This window comes from Epinephelus lanceolatus, chromosome 22 (assembly GCF_041903045.1).
Source record: "Epinephelus lanceolatus isolate andai-2023 chromosome 22, ASM4190304v1, whole genome shotgun sequence".
Classification (NCBI taxonomy): Eukaryota; Metazoa; Chordata; class Actinopteri; order Perciformes; family Serranidae; genus Epinephelus; species Epinephelus lanceolatus.
This window is the reverse complement of record NC_135755.1, coordinates 16,848,437-16,864,761: the sequence shown is the minus strand read 5'-3', so window position 1 is coordinate 16,864,761 and position 16,325 is coordinate 16,848,437. Positions and strand designations below refer to the sequence as shown.

General features: G+C 40.4%; 2 protein-coding genes across 4 annotated transcripts; both read right to left on the bottom strand.

Moving 5' to 3' along the window:
• Window positions 1-523: 523 nt before the first annotated feature.
• On the bottom strand, window positions 524-4,994 carry LOC144459707 (L-selectin-like). 2 transcript variants are annotated; one of them, XM_078164197.1, is made up of 6 exons: window positions 4,837-4,994; window positions 3,527-3,596; window positions 3,083-3,284; window positions 2,428-2,618; window positions 1,019-2,152; window positions 524-593 (listed from the first exon to the last, which is right to left on the bottom strand). In XM_078164197.1, the coding sequence occupies exons 2-4, from the start codon at window positions 3,558-3,560 to the stop codon at window positions 2,543-2,545; spliced, it is 312 nt and encodes a 103-aa protein (XP_078020323.1). In that variant the 5' UTR covers window positions 3,561-3,596; window positions 4,837-4,994; the 3' UTR covers window positions 524-593; window positions 1,019-2,152; window positions 2,428-2,542. The 2 variants fall into 2 exon arrangements, with proteins under 2 accessions (XP_078020323.1, XP_078020324.1); XM_078164198.1 differs by having other exon boundaries at window positions 3,527-3,567.
• A 2,664-nt stretch (window positions 4,995-7,658) lies between these two features.
• On the bottom strand, window positions 7,659-15,129 carry LOC117245671 (putative C-type lectin domain family 20 member A). 2 transcript variants are annotated; one of them, XM_078164193.1, is made up of 9 exons: window positions 15,041-15,129; window positions 12,830-12,899; window positions 12,392-12,593; window positions 11,746-11,936; window positions 11,123-11,470; window positions 10,469-10,537; window positions 9,669-9,737; window positions 9,175-9,243; window positions 7,659-8,819 (listed from the first exon to the last, which is right to left on the bottom strand). In XM_078164193.1, exons 2-9 carry the CDS (start codon window positions 12,861-12,863, stop codon window positions 8,473-8,475), a joined length of 1,329 nt encoding a protein of 442 aa, XP_078020319.1. In that variant the 5' UTR covers window positions 12,864-12,899; window positions 15,041-15,129; the 3' UTR covers window positions 7,659-8,472. The 2 variants fall into 2 exon arrangements, with proteins under 2 accessions (XP_078020319.1, XP_078020320.1); XM_078164194.1 differs by lacking the exon at window positions 10,469-10,537 and having other exon boundaries at window positions 15,041-15,128.
• Window positions 15,130-16,325: the final 1,196 nt, after the last annotated feature.

Here is a 16,325-nt window from a genome sequence, read left to right as displayed (position 1 = left end):
GTTTTTACTATGAGATCTGTGAAACCTCGATGTCACATGATTGCTTCACTTGTAGTAGCTTCTTCATGAGCTCACCTTGTGTCTTGTCCTCAGTAACAGTGGATGATGAGGGACCTGCTGTTGTTCCTTTCTTTGTGGTTGTTCCTGAAACAGAGGCTCATATATGGTTCATGATGTGAAGCTTTGCTAGTTGACTCTTGATAGATACAAACCTCACAACATTGTAGCACTGGGTTAAAATCACTGCTTGTGTGTCTGGTGCCAATATCAAATATCTTTATGTGTGTTAAAAACAGGGCTGCAGCATCTAATTCTGGGTCCTATGCAAAAGCAGTCTCTGTGGCCCCCCTTCCCCTCCTCTCTGATCCATGTCTGTCTCACACACCTTTTGAATCTTTTTTAGCTTACAGCCTAACATACAATAAAACACACTACTTGATGATAGTCTTGCTAAACTTCTCTCAGCTGAAACTGATACAAATGATTGTTGGGAAGAACTTTCAGTTTCAACAATATGAGCTCACCTTGTGTCTTGTCCTCAGTAACAGTGGATGATGAGGGACCTGCTGTTGTTCCTTTCTTTGTGGTTGTTCCTGAAACAGAGGCTCATATATGGTTCATGATGTGAAGCTTTGCTGGGTAATATTATTAGATAATGTCACATGACAGTGTTGCTATGATGATGATTATCTTGTGCTGTTTTCAGACGCCTTTCACAACTATTTAAACCTTTGAACCTTTGAGCAATTTGGTGCAGTTCCTTTGACAAACATGGGGAAACAAAGGCAATGAGCAGGTCGTTTCCTTGTATGTTTGTATTTAATTTACCAATTTCTTGGGTCGTTTCATCTTTGGTTGCTTTTTGCCTTCTTCCCATGTTTTTGTGAGAAATTAAGCCAATCTGCTCAGGTTAAAGGGGCTAAATATTGCTCCAAAGCTGAACTGTTTTACTGCCAGATCTGCCAAACCTCGATGTCAAATGATCGCTTCACTTGTAGCAGCTTCTTCATGAGCTCACCTTGTGTCTTGTCCTCAGTAACAGTGGATGATGAGGGACCTGCTGTTGTTCCTTTCTTTGTGGTTGTTCCTGAAACAGAGGCTCATATATGGTTCATGATGTGAAGCTTTGCTAGTTGACTGTTGATAGATACAAACCTCACAACATTGTAGCACTGATGCTTAATTATGATCCTGTTTTTTCCCTCAGCTTGTTTTCTCTCCCTTTCCTTTCTTTCTTTTGAAAGCCTGATTTGCACTTTTTGGATAAAGACATGATGACAGTCGCGCTCCAGCAGCAACATGAGCTGTCACTCACTCACTCTCTTTGCTTTAGCTGCCTTTAGAGAGGAATCCAGGTGCAGGGGCCAACTGAACCATTGTGTGCTTCTTGTAGGGGGCATGAGGGGCCTCAGAGAGCCTCCACTATTTTCATTACACAAAGTTCACTCTGTCAAGTGATTTACTCAGCCCAGTTTGATTTAGTTATGGCACTTTTTACTTAGAAATAAAATTTGCAAACAAAACCAAACTTTTCATTGCAGGCTTTTCAAGAAAGGAACAAATAAATAAATAAAGAACATAAACACTGTAAAATCAGCTGGATCTTCAGGCTGGTTTTACAGTGATACTCCAATAGGAGAAAACAGTTGAGATGGACCTTTGCAAAACTCACCATTATAGCAGAAGAAGGGTTTTTGATGGTCACATTTGTCTGCTCTCCATTTTCCATTCTTCTTCTTATTGTTATTCTGATTATTATTATTGTTATTATTATTATTATTATTATTGTTATCATTATTATTATTATTGTTATTGTTATTGTTATTATTATTATTATTATTATTATTATTATTATTATCATTAGTAGTAGTATTTAACGTAGTCATGGCACATTGGTTCTGGTCTTTATCATTATCTGACTCCAGATCCCAGTATCTGAAAGAGTGATTGCTCCCATCTGACCACCTCCAGGAATCTCTGAACAGGCCGATCCACACCTCCCTGTCTGACTTCTCTCTCTTGAATTCGTCGTCCTCTAACTGTTGGTCTCCACTGACCAGGTCAGTGTGATGTTCTCTGCAGTAGCTCTGAGCCTGTGGCCAGCTCATCGTGTCTTCAATCAGATGGAATGTCTTGTTGGATTGCTTCCTTTCTGTGGGATAAACAGACAAAACTTACATCACCATGTCTTAAGGAAATACACATTTTGTCAAGTGGTATAGTTTCATAAAAGACTGTTTGATAATTACTCTTATCATTATTATTATTACTATGTACCTGTGAAACATTAACTAATTTATTTGTATTCCAGTCAAGATATTGGCAGCATTTTGGCAAAATATGGTGGATAACTCAATATTATGAATAGCATTAGTATGTATATATGTGATTCAGTGAGTAGTTGGGTTATAAGAAACATATTCTCACCATCGTAGCAGATGAAGGCAGGCTTATGCTCTGTACAGCGGAAGTCCAGCCATGAGTTATTACGTATACACACACAGTTTTCAGGAGAGTCAACATCATTTGGTTCACCTGGAGCTCATTTTGTATTAGTAACATTGAACTCCACTCCTGGCAGAGACCAGTGCCACATCCTGTTGTCTTCTCCTGCGGTGCTGCAAGGAGGTTAAAAAGAGGACAAATCACAGTGTCATATCACGTCATATCATTGGCTACAACCCTCTGCAGTGAAATCTGGTCTGCACTTGTCAAAAGGCTCAGTAGCTGGCACACTATCATACAACATGGGGATGATTGGTTAGTTGCACTGAGGTGTCCACAGTCGGCCTTGAGTCACAATTGATCTTATATGAAGACACCAAAGATAAGGGTGAGAATTACAATACTGCCATTATTGTAAAGGCCCCTAAAAAAGACCATAAATAATGCTCATTATATGAAAACATTAGATCTTATATCGGCCACCATCCATTCCAGTGTACCCAAACAGTTCTGTCAGGCCAAGCGCACCCAAGAGGGCTAAAAAGAGCACCTGAGCAGACTCCATCCCTTTATTTCTATCACAATCTGCTGTAACCCTCACACATCACAGTTCAGTTACACTGCATATGTGTCATACCTCTGAGACAAGTTGTAAAGCCCAATCCAGGCTCCATCTTGATCGTGTGCAGAGTCACGGAGTCTCTCCATGCCTGTCATGTTAGACACTGTGGCCAGGTCAGTGTGATGCTCTCTGCAGTACTGCTGGGCTTCAGTCCAGTTCTTCTTCTCTTTAACAAAGTGGTACTCATGGAGGTGACACATGAAGAAGGAACACTGACCTAATAACAGAGGAAATACTGCAGTGATGGAGCAGACAGCATTAAATCAACATCATGAGTACACACCTACTACTTACTCCACGCCTCTTTATTCACTTAGATTTCTGAGTTTCTGGATGATTTGCTCTTTATTTCATGATAAGAATGAGCTTTAAGTGAAATCATTTCATGGCAGCAGCAGCAGCAGCAGCAGCAGCAGCAGCAGCAGCACTGCTGTATATGTGATAAGATGATCCACTTACCCATCAGAAGGAGCAGAAACAGACTCCACTGCATCTTTGCTCTGTTAGATGAAACTGATATTTCAGTGTGCTGTGATCCAAACACAATGGATTTAACAAATATTGTCAGTAAAATAAAAAATAAACATTTTAACTCTTAACTGTGTGTACATTAAAATCAAGAAATACACACACAAACAAAGGTCACCACCCCCTCCAGTTTATGAGGAAGCAGAATGATGTTTAGCAGCTAATATGCAAATTAGGATGAAACCTGCATGAACAGACTCACACTGTGAAACTGTCACTGTTTTCCAGCTCATTAAAATTTCTTATTTGAATAAAACACAAATAATGTAATGCATCAGGCTGAGCCAATAACAAACATTCATTCATTTTCTGTAACTGCTTATCCTGTTAGGGGTCACGAAGGGGCTGGAGCCTATCCCAGCTGACACTGGGTGAGAGGCGGGGTTCACCCTGGACAGGTCACCAGACTATCACAGGGCTGACACATAGAGACAGACAACCATTCACACTCACATTCACACCTACGGACAATTTAGAGTCACCAATTAACCTGCATGTCTTTGGACTGTGAGAGGAAACCAGAGCACCTGGAGAAAACCCACGCTGACACAGGGAGAACATGCAAACTCCACACAGAAGGGCTCCCCCACCCTGAGGTTCAAACCCCCCACCCTAATCTGTCAGAAATGTGGTTATTCTCTGGTTTTCATATATTTACCTTACAATACACTGCTACTATCAAAAACATATTGTGTTTCAGGAGTGGGTGAGACACGATGATGTCACAGGTTCTTTAACCAGAATGAGAAAAAAGAGGTTAACACGTAGTCACAGATAAAACAATATTAAGGCTTAACTAAGAGGAGGGAAAGTAGTGTCTTTTCAGCACAGAGTAATGTCTGCTGCATAAAGCTCCATAAACCAAATCCTGAGCCTGAGAGGTAAAACCCAGGGCAAGAAGACGTCCACTGGCCTCACAAAGCTTCACAGTATTGAAGCATTGTTGGATTTCTTTGCATTATAATGTCAGGTGTTCTTGTTATTGTGTCCACTCTTTGTAAAACACGCTGAACTTTGCATGAAATTAAAACTTTAAAATGATAAACTGTGATTATAAAACATGTCACAAATGAGCTGAGCTGTTTGCTAAATCTGGCAAATACAAAAAGACAAAGTGCAAATCTGATTTGATTTGAAATGATGTGAAATATATACTGAAAAAAAGACATTACTGTTCTGTCCACCTCTGCACACACACAATAAATAATATATCAAAGTGACACAACAGAATCATAACTTACATCTTCTGTCCTCCTCTCAGCCGCTTCACTCTGGTGTCTCTCCTTGTGTGCTGATGAAGACTAAAATGTCCCCCAGGTAGATGCTCTCTTTGAGCCGCCTTCACCTGACGTCAGCATTTGAATATCAAAATACTGAAGTCAAAAATGTCCATAGTCCAGAAAGGATCTATTGATGACAAGAACATCATTTACATGACGCAGCAGGAAATAAAAAGAGGAACACACTTTCCTGTTTTCTGTCCAACGAGCAGAAAACAAGGTGTCATACCTAAATATCCACTAATAAGAAGAATAAACTGAACTCATGTTTGTTACTCTGAAAATATAGATTTTTTGCATTGTCAGAAATATAATTATTGTTATGCCAGCAATGATTTGAACATATTTTTGTTGTTATTCTGTTTCTTTTCATTCACACTCACAGGCAAAGTCAACAATGCCATCAGTTTACAGTGAAACTAAAGTCCATTTATACGACAATAAATAAGTCTTTAGGTTAGCCTGTACACTATATTTGTACTGGCACATTTTGACTGTACATTCTGTAAGGGTGTTTTCACACTCAGTCCTTTGCACTCAGAGCGGTGACTCAGCATTTTTTTTGCGCATACAGTATGTGAACACTCCAAGAGATCTCAGACCCCCCTGAAGTGAACGTACTCAGACCACCTCCCTGGACTTAACACTGGAGGGAAACCTTAGCGTTTCTGTGCTGCACACTGTTGCTGTGTGATGTATTCTACATCCCACATCTGGAGACGTGCAGTATCGTCCGTGGACCAAACTACTCCTCGTCCTGCGTCCTTGCAAGCGTTACAGGCGGACGTGGTTTCGTCTGTTTTTTCAAGCGTCCCAGGTCAACAGCATGTGATCTAGAGGGCTAAACACAATGGCAAAGAGCAACACCTGGAGCTCTTTGTGTTCAAATGGCACAAGGCATACTCTGGTTCACTTCAGGGGGGTCTGAGTCCTCTTGCAGTGTTCACATATGTGCAAAAAAATGCTGAGTCACAGCTCTGAGTCCACTTAGAGGGCTGTTAGGTGTGAAAACACCCTTACAGAATGTACAGAGGTCTCCTCCTCTCCAAATCAAATGGACCAGGTGATTAAAAGCAGTAAAAACACTGATTAAAGCAGTTTCACATTAGAAAATTATGTTTTTCTGAAGCAGCTCGTCACAGAAGGGCTGCTAAAATGTCAGTGACTGTATCTGAAGCCAGTGTTTGGTTGGTCCGTTCTGGGCTACTGTAGAAACATGGAGGTGCAACATGGTGATCTTTGTAGTCGAGGACCCGCTCCCTGTGTAGATAGAATTCTAAGGCAACGAAAACACGCGTAAAACATTCTTATTATCAGGTGATTACAGACTAAAGAACTCATCTTATTATATTGCCTATCTGCCAATATATCCCCCTAAAGTTTTTGCAAGACATGTTTGTTCTATTTTAACTTTTTAAATGTGTCCCTCTGCATCACCTCTCAATTAAAAGTGAGCTGTTTGCCTGACAACAGCAGCTGACTCGAGCCCCTGCTCCTCCCTCTTCAGCGTCCCTTGTGACAGCCGCGCGCAACTCAAGCGCCCTGCAGAGCAGCATCACGTCTCCCTCATCTGACGTCATGGACAGCCAGGTAACGACTGTGTGTGCCCCGAGCCTCGGCATTCTTTGTCTCTGTTGTGAAATTAAAGCACTATTACACATCTTAATACAGGCAGTCTAATGTGGGCAATAACCCAGCGTTAAGTTTAACAACAAGTAAGATAGTGTGGCGTAAAAGCACACCGTCTCCCTCCAACTCTCTGCCAGATTCAGGTTCACCAGCTGCCCGGTGTGAGCGGAGACACACGCCGAACTGCTTCCCCACGTCCACAGGTCTTATTAAACTAAAACTCAGTCTGAAATAATGTTTACATCTCCCACGTCGCGTCTCTGCTGATTAAATTAAACAAAGATGACGTCATGCAGTTTGGGGCTGCGGTGCGTAAAGACTTGATCTTGTGATCATGTGAACCCATCCCCCTTCACTGCCATTCTCTACCTGTCCACCAGATGCCCTCAGACTTGCACACTTCCACATGCAGCCACTTCCTCCTGCCCTGCAGTCACCCCTGTCCTGCCACTGCCATCAGCCGGGGCGCGTTCAGTCTCACAGGGTGCCTTTCTTTTTACTTTTACAAGGTGCTGCAGCTGCCATTTAAAAGTCTGTGCTGTTGCATGCAGCATGCACACAGTCAGGACACACTACTGCCTCATAAGATTACACCTTGAACTTTGACCCTCTTGCTTTTATATCCGTTACCTTGGAGATGAAACAAACGCCACTTACCCAGTTCGCCAGAGACTGAGATCAACCCAGAGAGCTCTGCTGTTGTTACTTTGTCATGTGTGTAGTTTATAATTTAAACTATCTTAATGGTCTTTTTTCTTAATAGACGTGCAAAATCAGGGTGCACTTGATGATCTGAATGAAAAATATGTCTAATTAGGAATATTAGATATAGTAATACTTAGGTCAGTGACCTGTTCGACACAACTATTAAAACATTAAGGAGAAAAACAGTCATAAAATATTAAATTCCACAGCCTGAGATGGCACAATACAATTTCTTGTAACTTTAAACTGTTTTTAATCCCCTGGCTACTTAAAAAATAGCAATCATATTTTATTTTGATTTAAATTTGAAGTTTTCAAAGCTGAAAAGGCATTGATTTTCATGGAGTGACTCATTACACACTTGCCAAATGAACGGAGTTAAAGAATAAAAAGCTTGGGTTGAATAAGCTTTAGTTTTAGTGAAAAGAAGAAAAAGAAGAGAGGACCACTCTGTCTTTTAACAGTTTATTCAAGCTCAGAGAAATCAATTATCTGTTTACACAAAACTCCAAAAACGTGATTATTAAAAACAAAGATTTTACATAATAAAACCAACTAGATCAAAACTAGTGACGGCCAAATGAAGCCTCATGGACCACTTTCTTTAGTTTCTGACCCCACCACATGGCCCTCTTGGTTTAAAGATAAAGCACTTGCAATGAAGTGACTTTCAAGCCTTTGTTGAACAGACCGCGCCATCTGGTGGCTTCATGAGGCCTCATTTGGCCATCACTGCTCAAAACCTAAATAAATATAGTAAAATGTTCCATATTTGAATACATGAGAGCAAAACCAAACCAGTACACTGTAGACTGGTGTATTCATTCCAGTTCCCACCATAAAGATGTCGACCATACACACTGTGAATTATACAGAAAACTAAATACAACCTCAAAAGATGAATTAAAGATAGAGAAATAAAATGTAACAACAACAAGCTCAGAAAATGACAAATATTGATAACTCAGGTGTTGCTGAATCAGAATAAAGAGACAGAAAAACCCATCACAGGGTCACATCCTCAGTAATCTGATGCTGCTTTGAAACTGACTTCAATGTAGCTACTTTCTCTCTATTTAAATCTGCTGTTAAAAAGTCTGCTGGTGATTTCACATCTCTCCCCCTCAGGTTGGGATTACTACATGTCCCAGAATGCCGTTCAACAAACACACGTTATAGTGTAAATGTTTCCAAAAGTAACACAGCACTGCAAACAAAGTGAGTAAATGAATCAAAGGCCTGCTAACAGTGAGTATAGAGGGTTTAGCACGTAGAACAGATGAAATTAAACTTCTCATTGTCATTCTTTTTGAACCACTTATGTTCTCCTCCTCTGTCCATGGCTCCAGACATGTCACAGTCATCCGCTGGTACATCTGTGTCCCAGTTCTTATAGGTGACCATCTTGTCATCGATCCAGAACCAGAAACCCAGAGTGCAGGTGTAGCGCAGTCCCAGCCAGACGTAGGGACTGTTGGCCTTCTTGGCTTTCTCTTGGACCCATCGCTGCTCGTCATGGTTGGTGATGTAGACCAGGTCATGGTGTTTCTCTTCGCAGTAATATAAGGCTTCCTCCCAGGTCATGTTCTCCTTGATCAGGATCATTTTATCTGCCATGGAAGAAATGGAGACAAACACAGGATCGTAGCAGCAGTTCATTATTGAGAGCACTGGGTTAAAATCACTGCTTGTGTGTCTGGTGCCAATATCAAATATCTTTATGTGTGTTAAAAACAGGGCTGCAGCATCTAATTCTGGGTCCTATGCAAAAGCAGTCTCTGTGGCCCCCCTTCCCCTCCTCTCTGATCCATGTCTGTCTCACACACCTTTTGAATCTTTTTTAGCTTACAGCCTAACATACAATAAAACACACTACTTGATGATAGTCTTGCTAAACTTCTCTCAGCTGAAACTGATACAAACGATTGTTGGGAAGAACTTTCAGTTTCAACAATATGAGCTCACCTTGTGTCTTGTCCTCAGTAACAGTGGATGATGAGGGACCTGCTGTTGTTCCTTTCTTTGTGGTTGTTCCTGAAACAGAGGCTCATATATGGTTCATGATGTGAAGCTTTGCTGGGTAATATTATTAGATAATGACACATGACAGTGTTGCTATGATGATGATTATCTTGTGCTGCTTTCAGACGCCTTTCACAACTATTTTAACCTTTGAACCTTTGAGCAATTTGGTGCAGTTCCTTTGACAAACATGGGGAAACAAAGGCAATGAGCAGGTCGTTTCCTTGTATGTTTGTATTTAATTTACCAATTTCTTGGGTCATTTTGTCTTTGGTTGCTTTTTGCCTTCTTCCCATGTTTGTGTGAGAAATTAAGCCAATCTGCTCAGGTTAAAGGGGCTAAATATTGCTCCAAAGCTGAACTGTTTTACTGCCAGATCTGCCAAACCTCGATGTCAAATGATCGCTTCACTTGTAGTAGCTTCTTCATGAGCTCACCTTGTGTCTTGTCCTCAGTAACAGTGGATGATGAGGGACCTGCTGTTGTTCCTTTCTTTGTGGTTGTTCCTGAAACAGAGGCTCATATATGGTTCATGATGTGAAGCTTTGCTGGGTAATATTATTAGATAATGTCACATGACAGTGTTGCTATGATGCTGATTTATTTCTTTTTAATTCAAATATATGACAGCTTCCAATCTAAGCAACACACATCACTTTTCTTGACGCCTTTCACAAGTATTTGAACCTTTGAACCTTTGAGCAACTTGGTGCAGTTCCTTTGAAAAAACATGGGGGAAAAGACATGGTAGAAAATGGCCCCCAAATTGCAAAAAAAAATCTGAAATTATTTTTAAAAAGTGGTACAGAAATCCTAGAATTTCTTCCAGGTCATTTTCTTGTTTGTTTGTTTTAAATTTTATTTTTCTTTCTTTTTTTTTTTTTAACCAATTTCTTGAATATTTTTGGGTCATTTTTTCTTTGGTTGCTCATTGCCTTCTTCCCATTTATTCTGTAAGAAATCAAGTCAGTCTGCTCAGGTTTCAAAGGGTTAATCCATTCTTAAACAGCTTAAACAGCTGACTAGAACACACCAGTAAGACACTGAAAAACTACATATAAGTAACACAAGGTAACCATGTAAAAGTGAAAAATAGAAACATAGATCATACTTTAATTAGATCCCGCCTCATTGATCACTATAATCTTAAAATTGGAATAATGTTTTTACCATGAGATCTGTGAAACCTCGATGTCACATGATTGCTTCACTTGTAGTAGCTTCTTCATGAGCTCACCTTGTGTCTTGTCCTCAGTAACAGTGGATGATGAGGGACCTGCTGTTGTTTCATTCTTTGTGGTTGTTCCTGAAACAGAGGCTCATATATGGTTCATGATGTGAAGCTTTGCTAGTTGACTGTTGATAGATACAAACCTCACAACATTGTAGCACTGACGCTTAATTATGATCCTGTTTTTTCCCTCAGCTTGTTTTCTCTCCCTTTCCTTTTTTTCTTTTGAAAGCCTGATTTGCACTTTTTGGGTAAAGACATGATGACAGTCGCGCTCCAGCAGCAACATGAGCTGTCACTCACTCACTCTCTTTGCTTTAGCTGCCTTTAGAGAGGAATCCAGGTGCAGGGGCCAACTGAACCATTGTGTGCTTCTTGTAGGGGGCATGAGGGGCCTCAGAGAGCCTCCGCTATTTTCATTACACAAAGTTCACTCTGTCAAGTGATTTACTCAGCCCAGTTTGATTTAGTTATGGCACTTTTTACTTAGAAATAAAATTTGCAAACAAAACCAAACTTTTCATTGCAGGCTTTTCAAGAAAGGAACAAATAAATAAATAAAGAACATAAACACTGTAAAATCAGCTGGATCTTCAGGCTGGTTTTACAGTGATACTCCAATAGGAGAAAACAGTTGAGACGGACCTTTGCAAAACTCACCATTATAGCAGAAGAAGGGTTTTTGATGGTCACATTTGTCTGCTCTCCATTTTCCATTCTTATTATCATCATCATCTAACTTAGTCATAGCACACTGGTCGTCATCTCCAACTTTAAATGACTTCCAGTATCTGAAAGAGTGATTGCTCCCATCTGACCACCTCCAGGAATCTCTGAACAGGCCGATCCACACCTCCCTGTCTGACTTCTCTCTCTTGAATTCGTCGTCCTCTAACTGTTGGTCTCCACTGACCAGGTCAGTGTGATGTTCTCTGCAGTAGCTCTGAGCCTGTGGCCAGCTCATCGTGTCTTCAATCAGATGGAATGTCTTGTTGGATTGCTTCCTTTCTGTGGGATAAACAGACAAAACTTACATCACCATGTCTTAAGGAAATACACATTTTGTCAAGTGGTATAGTTTCATAAAAGACTGTTTGATAATTACTCTTATCATTATTATTATTACTATGTACCTGTGAAACATTAACTAATTTATTTGTATTCCAGTCAAGATATTGGCAGCATTTTGGCAAAATATGGTGGATAACTCAATATTATGAATAGCATTAGTATGTATATATGTGATTCAGTGAGTAGTTGGGTTATAAGAAACATATTCTCACCATCGTAGCAGATGAAGGCAGGCTTATGCTCTGTACAGTGGAAGTCCAGCCATGAGTTATTACGTATACACACACAGTTTTCAGGAGAGTCAACATCATTTGGTTCACCTGGAGCCCATTTTGTATTAGTAACATTGAACTCCACTCCTGGCAGAGACCAGTGCCACATCCTGTTGTCTTCTCCTGCGGTGCTGCAAGGAGGTTAAAAAGAGGACAAATCACAGTGTCATATCACGTCATATCATTGGCTACAACCCTCTGCAGTGAAATCTGGTCTGCACTTGTCAAAAGGCTCAGTAGCTGGCACACTATCATACAACATGGGGATGATTGGTTAGTTGCACTGAGGTGTCCACAGTCGGCCTTGAGTCACAATATGAAGACACCAAAGATAAGGGTGAGAATTACAGTTCTGCCATTATTGTAAAGGCCCCTAAAAAGACCATAAATAATGCTCATTATATGAAAACATTAGATCTTATATCGGCCACCATCCATTCCAGTGTACCCAAACAGTTCTGTCAGGCCGAGCGCACCCAAGAGGGCTAAAAAGAGCACCTGAGCAGACTCCATCCCTTTATTTCTATCACAATCTGCTGTAACCCTCACACATCACAGTTCCAGTTACACTGCGTATGTGTCATACCTCTGAGACAAGCTGTAAAGCCCAATCCAGGCTCCATCTTGATTCTGTGCAGAGTCACAGAGTCTCTCCATGTCTGTCATGTTAGACACTGTGGCCAGGTCAGTGTGATGCTCTCTGCAGTACTGCTGGGCTTCAGTCCAGGTCTTCTCCTCTTTAACAAAGTGGTACTCATGGAGGTGACACATGAAGAAGGAACACTGACCTAATAACAGAGGAAATACTGCAGTGATGGAGCAGACAGCATGAAATCAACATCATGAGTACACACCTACTACTTACTCCACGCCTCTTTATTCACTTAGATTTCTGAGTTTCTGGATGATTTGCTCTTTATTTCATGATAAGAATGAGCTTTAAGTGAAATCATTTCATGGCAGCAGCAGCAGCAGCAGCAGCAGCAGCAGCACTGCTGTATATGTGATAAGATGATCCACTTACCCATCAGAAGGAGCAGAAACAGACTCCACTGCATCTTTGCTCTGTTAGATGAAACTGATATTTCAGTGTGCTGTGAACCAAACACAATGGATTTAACAGCTTGTCTTCATATTCAAATAAATAAAGAAATATATTTGAACACTTACAAGTCCCACTGCCGAAGTCTACTGAGACAGAATACAAGTATTATTATTGTTATTATACAGTTATTAATGGTTGGATGTTTATAACGTTCTGGGCGCCAACACTCATGTTTTTAAACTTGGGTTTCACAAGAAAGCAGGTAGAAAGCACTTTTCAAGGTTCTCTGTCTGGGTTACTGAGAAGCAGTGATGGCCAAATGAAGCCTCGTGAACCATTTTCTTTATTTTCTGACCCCACCAGATGGCACTCTTGGTTTAAAGATAAAGGCTGAAGGACTTGCAATGAAGTGTGCTTTCAAACCTTTGTTGAACAGACAGCGCCATCTGGTGGCTTCAGAAAATAAAGACAGTGGTTCCTGAGGCTTCATTCAGCCATCACTACTGAGAAGGATGCTAAATACATTTTTAAGTGTTTTAATGTATTTCCCTGTCTGTAAGCCACGCGATACCTTAAAGAATAGGTTCTCAGTTTTCCCCCTAATACTTACATGCACATCATACTAACATTTCTGTCTTAACATTTCTTTGGATTATTTTACAATGTATTAAGAATTACAAATTCTGTCATAATTATTTGAACAAAAAGGATGGACATGTCATGTTTTATTTAATTAATTATTTTATTACCCCCTTTCTGTCCCTTTAAACTCTCTTTATTCTGTATTCAATGCTCAAGGTTGCTTTCCCTTCATCTTGGATTGGTATTATCTTCAATCGATTACTACCTAAGTTTTTTTTTCTTTTCTGAAGCCTTATTTGGTCCATTGCGTAAGCATGACACAGCCCTGAGTGAGCTTGCCAAAGTTAAGAAAGATATGCTTGGTCATATTTTTATGGGCTATATGTGTGATCAATACTAGAAACACTGCATTGAAATTAAAAGAAAATTCTACAGCAGTTAGTTTTGACCACGTAATTTGGTCAAAACTAACTGGAGGCATTCCTATGAGCTGATAAGAGAACATGCAAACATGTTTCCGCAAATAGCGTTTGAGTTAACCCCTTCAGATCCTTCGTCCACTCCAATGGACATAGCTTTTCTAGGAGGTCCATAATTACTGTCATCCGACTCCACCCAAGTGCACAGACTTATTTTATTGGATGTCCATAAGCCAATCACAGAGTCCCACAACATCAGGGACATCAACAGACATGGCTGAGCATGAGGCAAAAAGGGAGCGCAAGGCACATTTTAGTCTATTTCTGATACTGTTAAAGTACATGAATTGTGTTTAAACTGTGTTTGACGTGAACACAAGACGTTATTTTACTTATACGTGTCAAAATGTCATATAACCCTAACCCTAACCTTAGGGAAAGTCCAGTTCAGATTTGATTTTCTAAAGCAAAAGACTAAATCAGCAGATAAAATGCAGAGTTGAGACCTAATTTGATCACTGAGACACATTTCTGAAATTGTGCCAGCTCATTTATAAGCCAATCAAGTACTTTGGGTATCCTAGTGTTATCCCAAGAGTTAATTATTTCAGACAAATACAGATTACTGCTGTGAGAACTAAAAAAAAGAGCATTTGTAGGATCTGGCTGAATTTACAAAGTATGAGAGAATGGTCAAAATCTCTCAGTGCTGTTATTTTGAGCTTGGTGGTGTCTAGGAGAAACAGACCGGACAAAGAAGAGATCGTATTTTGAATCTTCCTTTCCTCTGGGTGGCCTGGTCGTGCTGTTGTATTGAATATCAGCACGGCTTTGATAATCTTCAACACATGGCCTGCAGCCTCATTCCTATGACTGCATCACAGCCGCGCTGATATTCAGCAGTCTTGAGTGTGAGAGTGCTTAAACACAAAGCAGATTTAAGATCTATTTAAAAGATATCAGCCCAGACGCAATGAGCTCATTTTTATCGCAAATTTAAAAAAAAATGTTCAGCTAGTTAAAACATTCCTCAGTCACAACAAATGTCAAGTTAGTATCCAAAAATATTTTAAGATGCAAACAGTTTCCTTAGATAAATTACATTTTACATGCAGTGGAGCTGAATATAAGAGCTAAATATACTGTCCATCTCTGTATACACACATTAAATCTCAAAGTCTGAACTTACATCTTCCGATTCGTGCTCTCCCCGGCTTCACTCTGCTCCGATGTCTCTCCCCTCTGTGCTGATGAGGACTGCTCACAGTGCTATATTAATCCTGTTCATTCGCTCTCATGGCACACTGATGTCAACATTTGAATAACAAAACAACGAGATGTCAGATCTTTATCATACCCAGTACACCTTCCACTGTTGACAAGAGTACACTGTCATCCCTTAGGATAATTTTAATATTATGGAAATCAACCACATCATAATAAGAAACATCCAGTGTTGAAGATTCAGGTGGATTTAGTGGCGTCTTTCAGAGTGCAACCAGTGGCTTCTACTGGTTAGGATTCCTCCAGTGTTCATTGTTCAGGAGGTTTTTAGTGTGAGCCAAATTATCCGCAGAGGTCTCTTCCTCTCCAAAACAAACAGACCCGGTGACCTAAACCAGTAAAAAGACTGAATAAAGCTGTTTCACGTCACAAATCAGTGTTATTCTGACAGTGTTTGGCATGTCGGAGATGGGCCGCTAGCCCAGCACCTGCTAATGAGTGCTCACCTTTATTCTCGAATAACTTCAGATCCAGACATTCAGGAGTTTTTTACCGGTAGCTGAATCATTCTCTTCCTCTCCAAAACAGGTGGACCTGGTGACTGACAAGAGGTATTCTTCTGCTTTGTTTAGTGTAAAAAAAAAAAAATTAAATAAAGCAGTCTCAAGTTAAAAAAAATCTGCCTTTTTCCGACACTCTCATAGCAGAGAGGCTGCAACTATGTTGGCCGACGCCAAAATGCGAAAACGCTAGGGCTGGGTATTAAAGTTTGATACTATTTTGGCACCAGTTGAAATGTCTTAATAACATCGAGTATCAAAAGACGTCTTGTTGTTCAGTAGGCTACCGAATTTCAAAACCTAAGGGGTCAATCTCATCAATGTCAGTCAGCCAGTAAGCATGTAGTATGCATGATGTGCCAGTATCTACAAGTGCTCGTGATTGGCTGTGTCAAGGTATCCAGGAAAAAGACTAGGTTATGGCAAATGTTACGCCCACGTGTATGCATTGTATTTTTAGAGGCTATCGTGTAACTACGTTAAGTGTAAAAGATGTTGAGAAGATCAAAAGTGTGGCTACATTTCACCAACAGCGCGCAATGCAGTAATTGCGAGTCGGTAATTGCTGCGAAGACCGGCAATATGATAAATCTCATGAAGCACTTGACAGTGCACCGATTAAACTTAAGAGCAGGAAGTTGCTCCGTGTACGACTGCAAGAAGACTGGGCTGGAGCAGTCCTCCTCTCAG

Bases quoted from the DNA above. Each gene is read 5' to 3' on its own strand.
- LOC144459707 (XM_078164197.1), bottom strand. From the start codon at position 3,560: ATGCAGTGGAGTCTGTTTCTGCTCCTTCTGATGG. The intron at 3,285-3,526 runs GTAAGTGGATCA...CTCTGTTATTAG, and splicing joins GTTTCTGCTCCTTCTGATGG to GTCAGTGTTCCTTCTTCATG. The intron at 2,619-3,082 runs GTATGACACATA...ACCTCCTTGCAG, and splicing joins CTTTACAACTTGTCTCAGAG to CACCGCAGGAGAAGACAACA.
- LOC117245671 (XM_078164193.1), bottom strand. From the start codon at position 12,863: ATGCAGTGGAGTCTGTTTCTGCTCCTTCTGATGG. The intron at 11,937-12,391 runs GTATGACACATA...ACCTCCTTGCAG, and splicing joins CTTTACAGCTTGTCTCAGAG to CACCGCAGGAGAAGACAACA. The intron at 11,471-11,745 runs GTGAGAATATGT...TTTATCCCACAG, and splicing joins TGCCTTCATCTGCTACGATG to AAAGGAAGCAATCCAACAAG.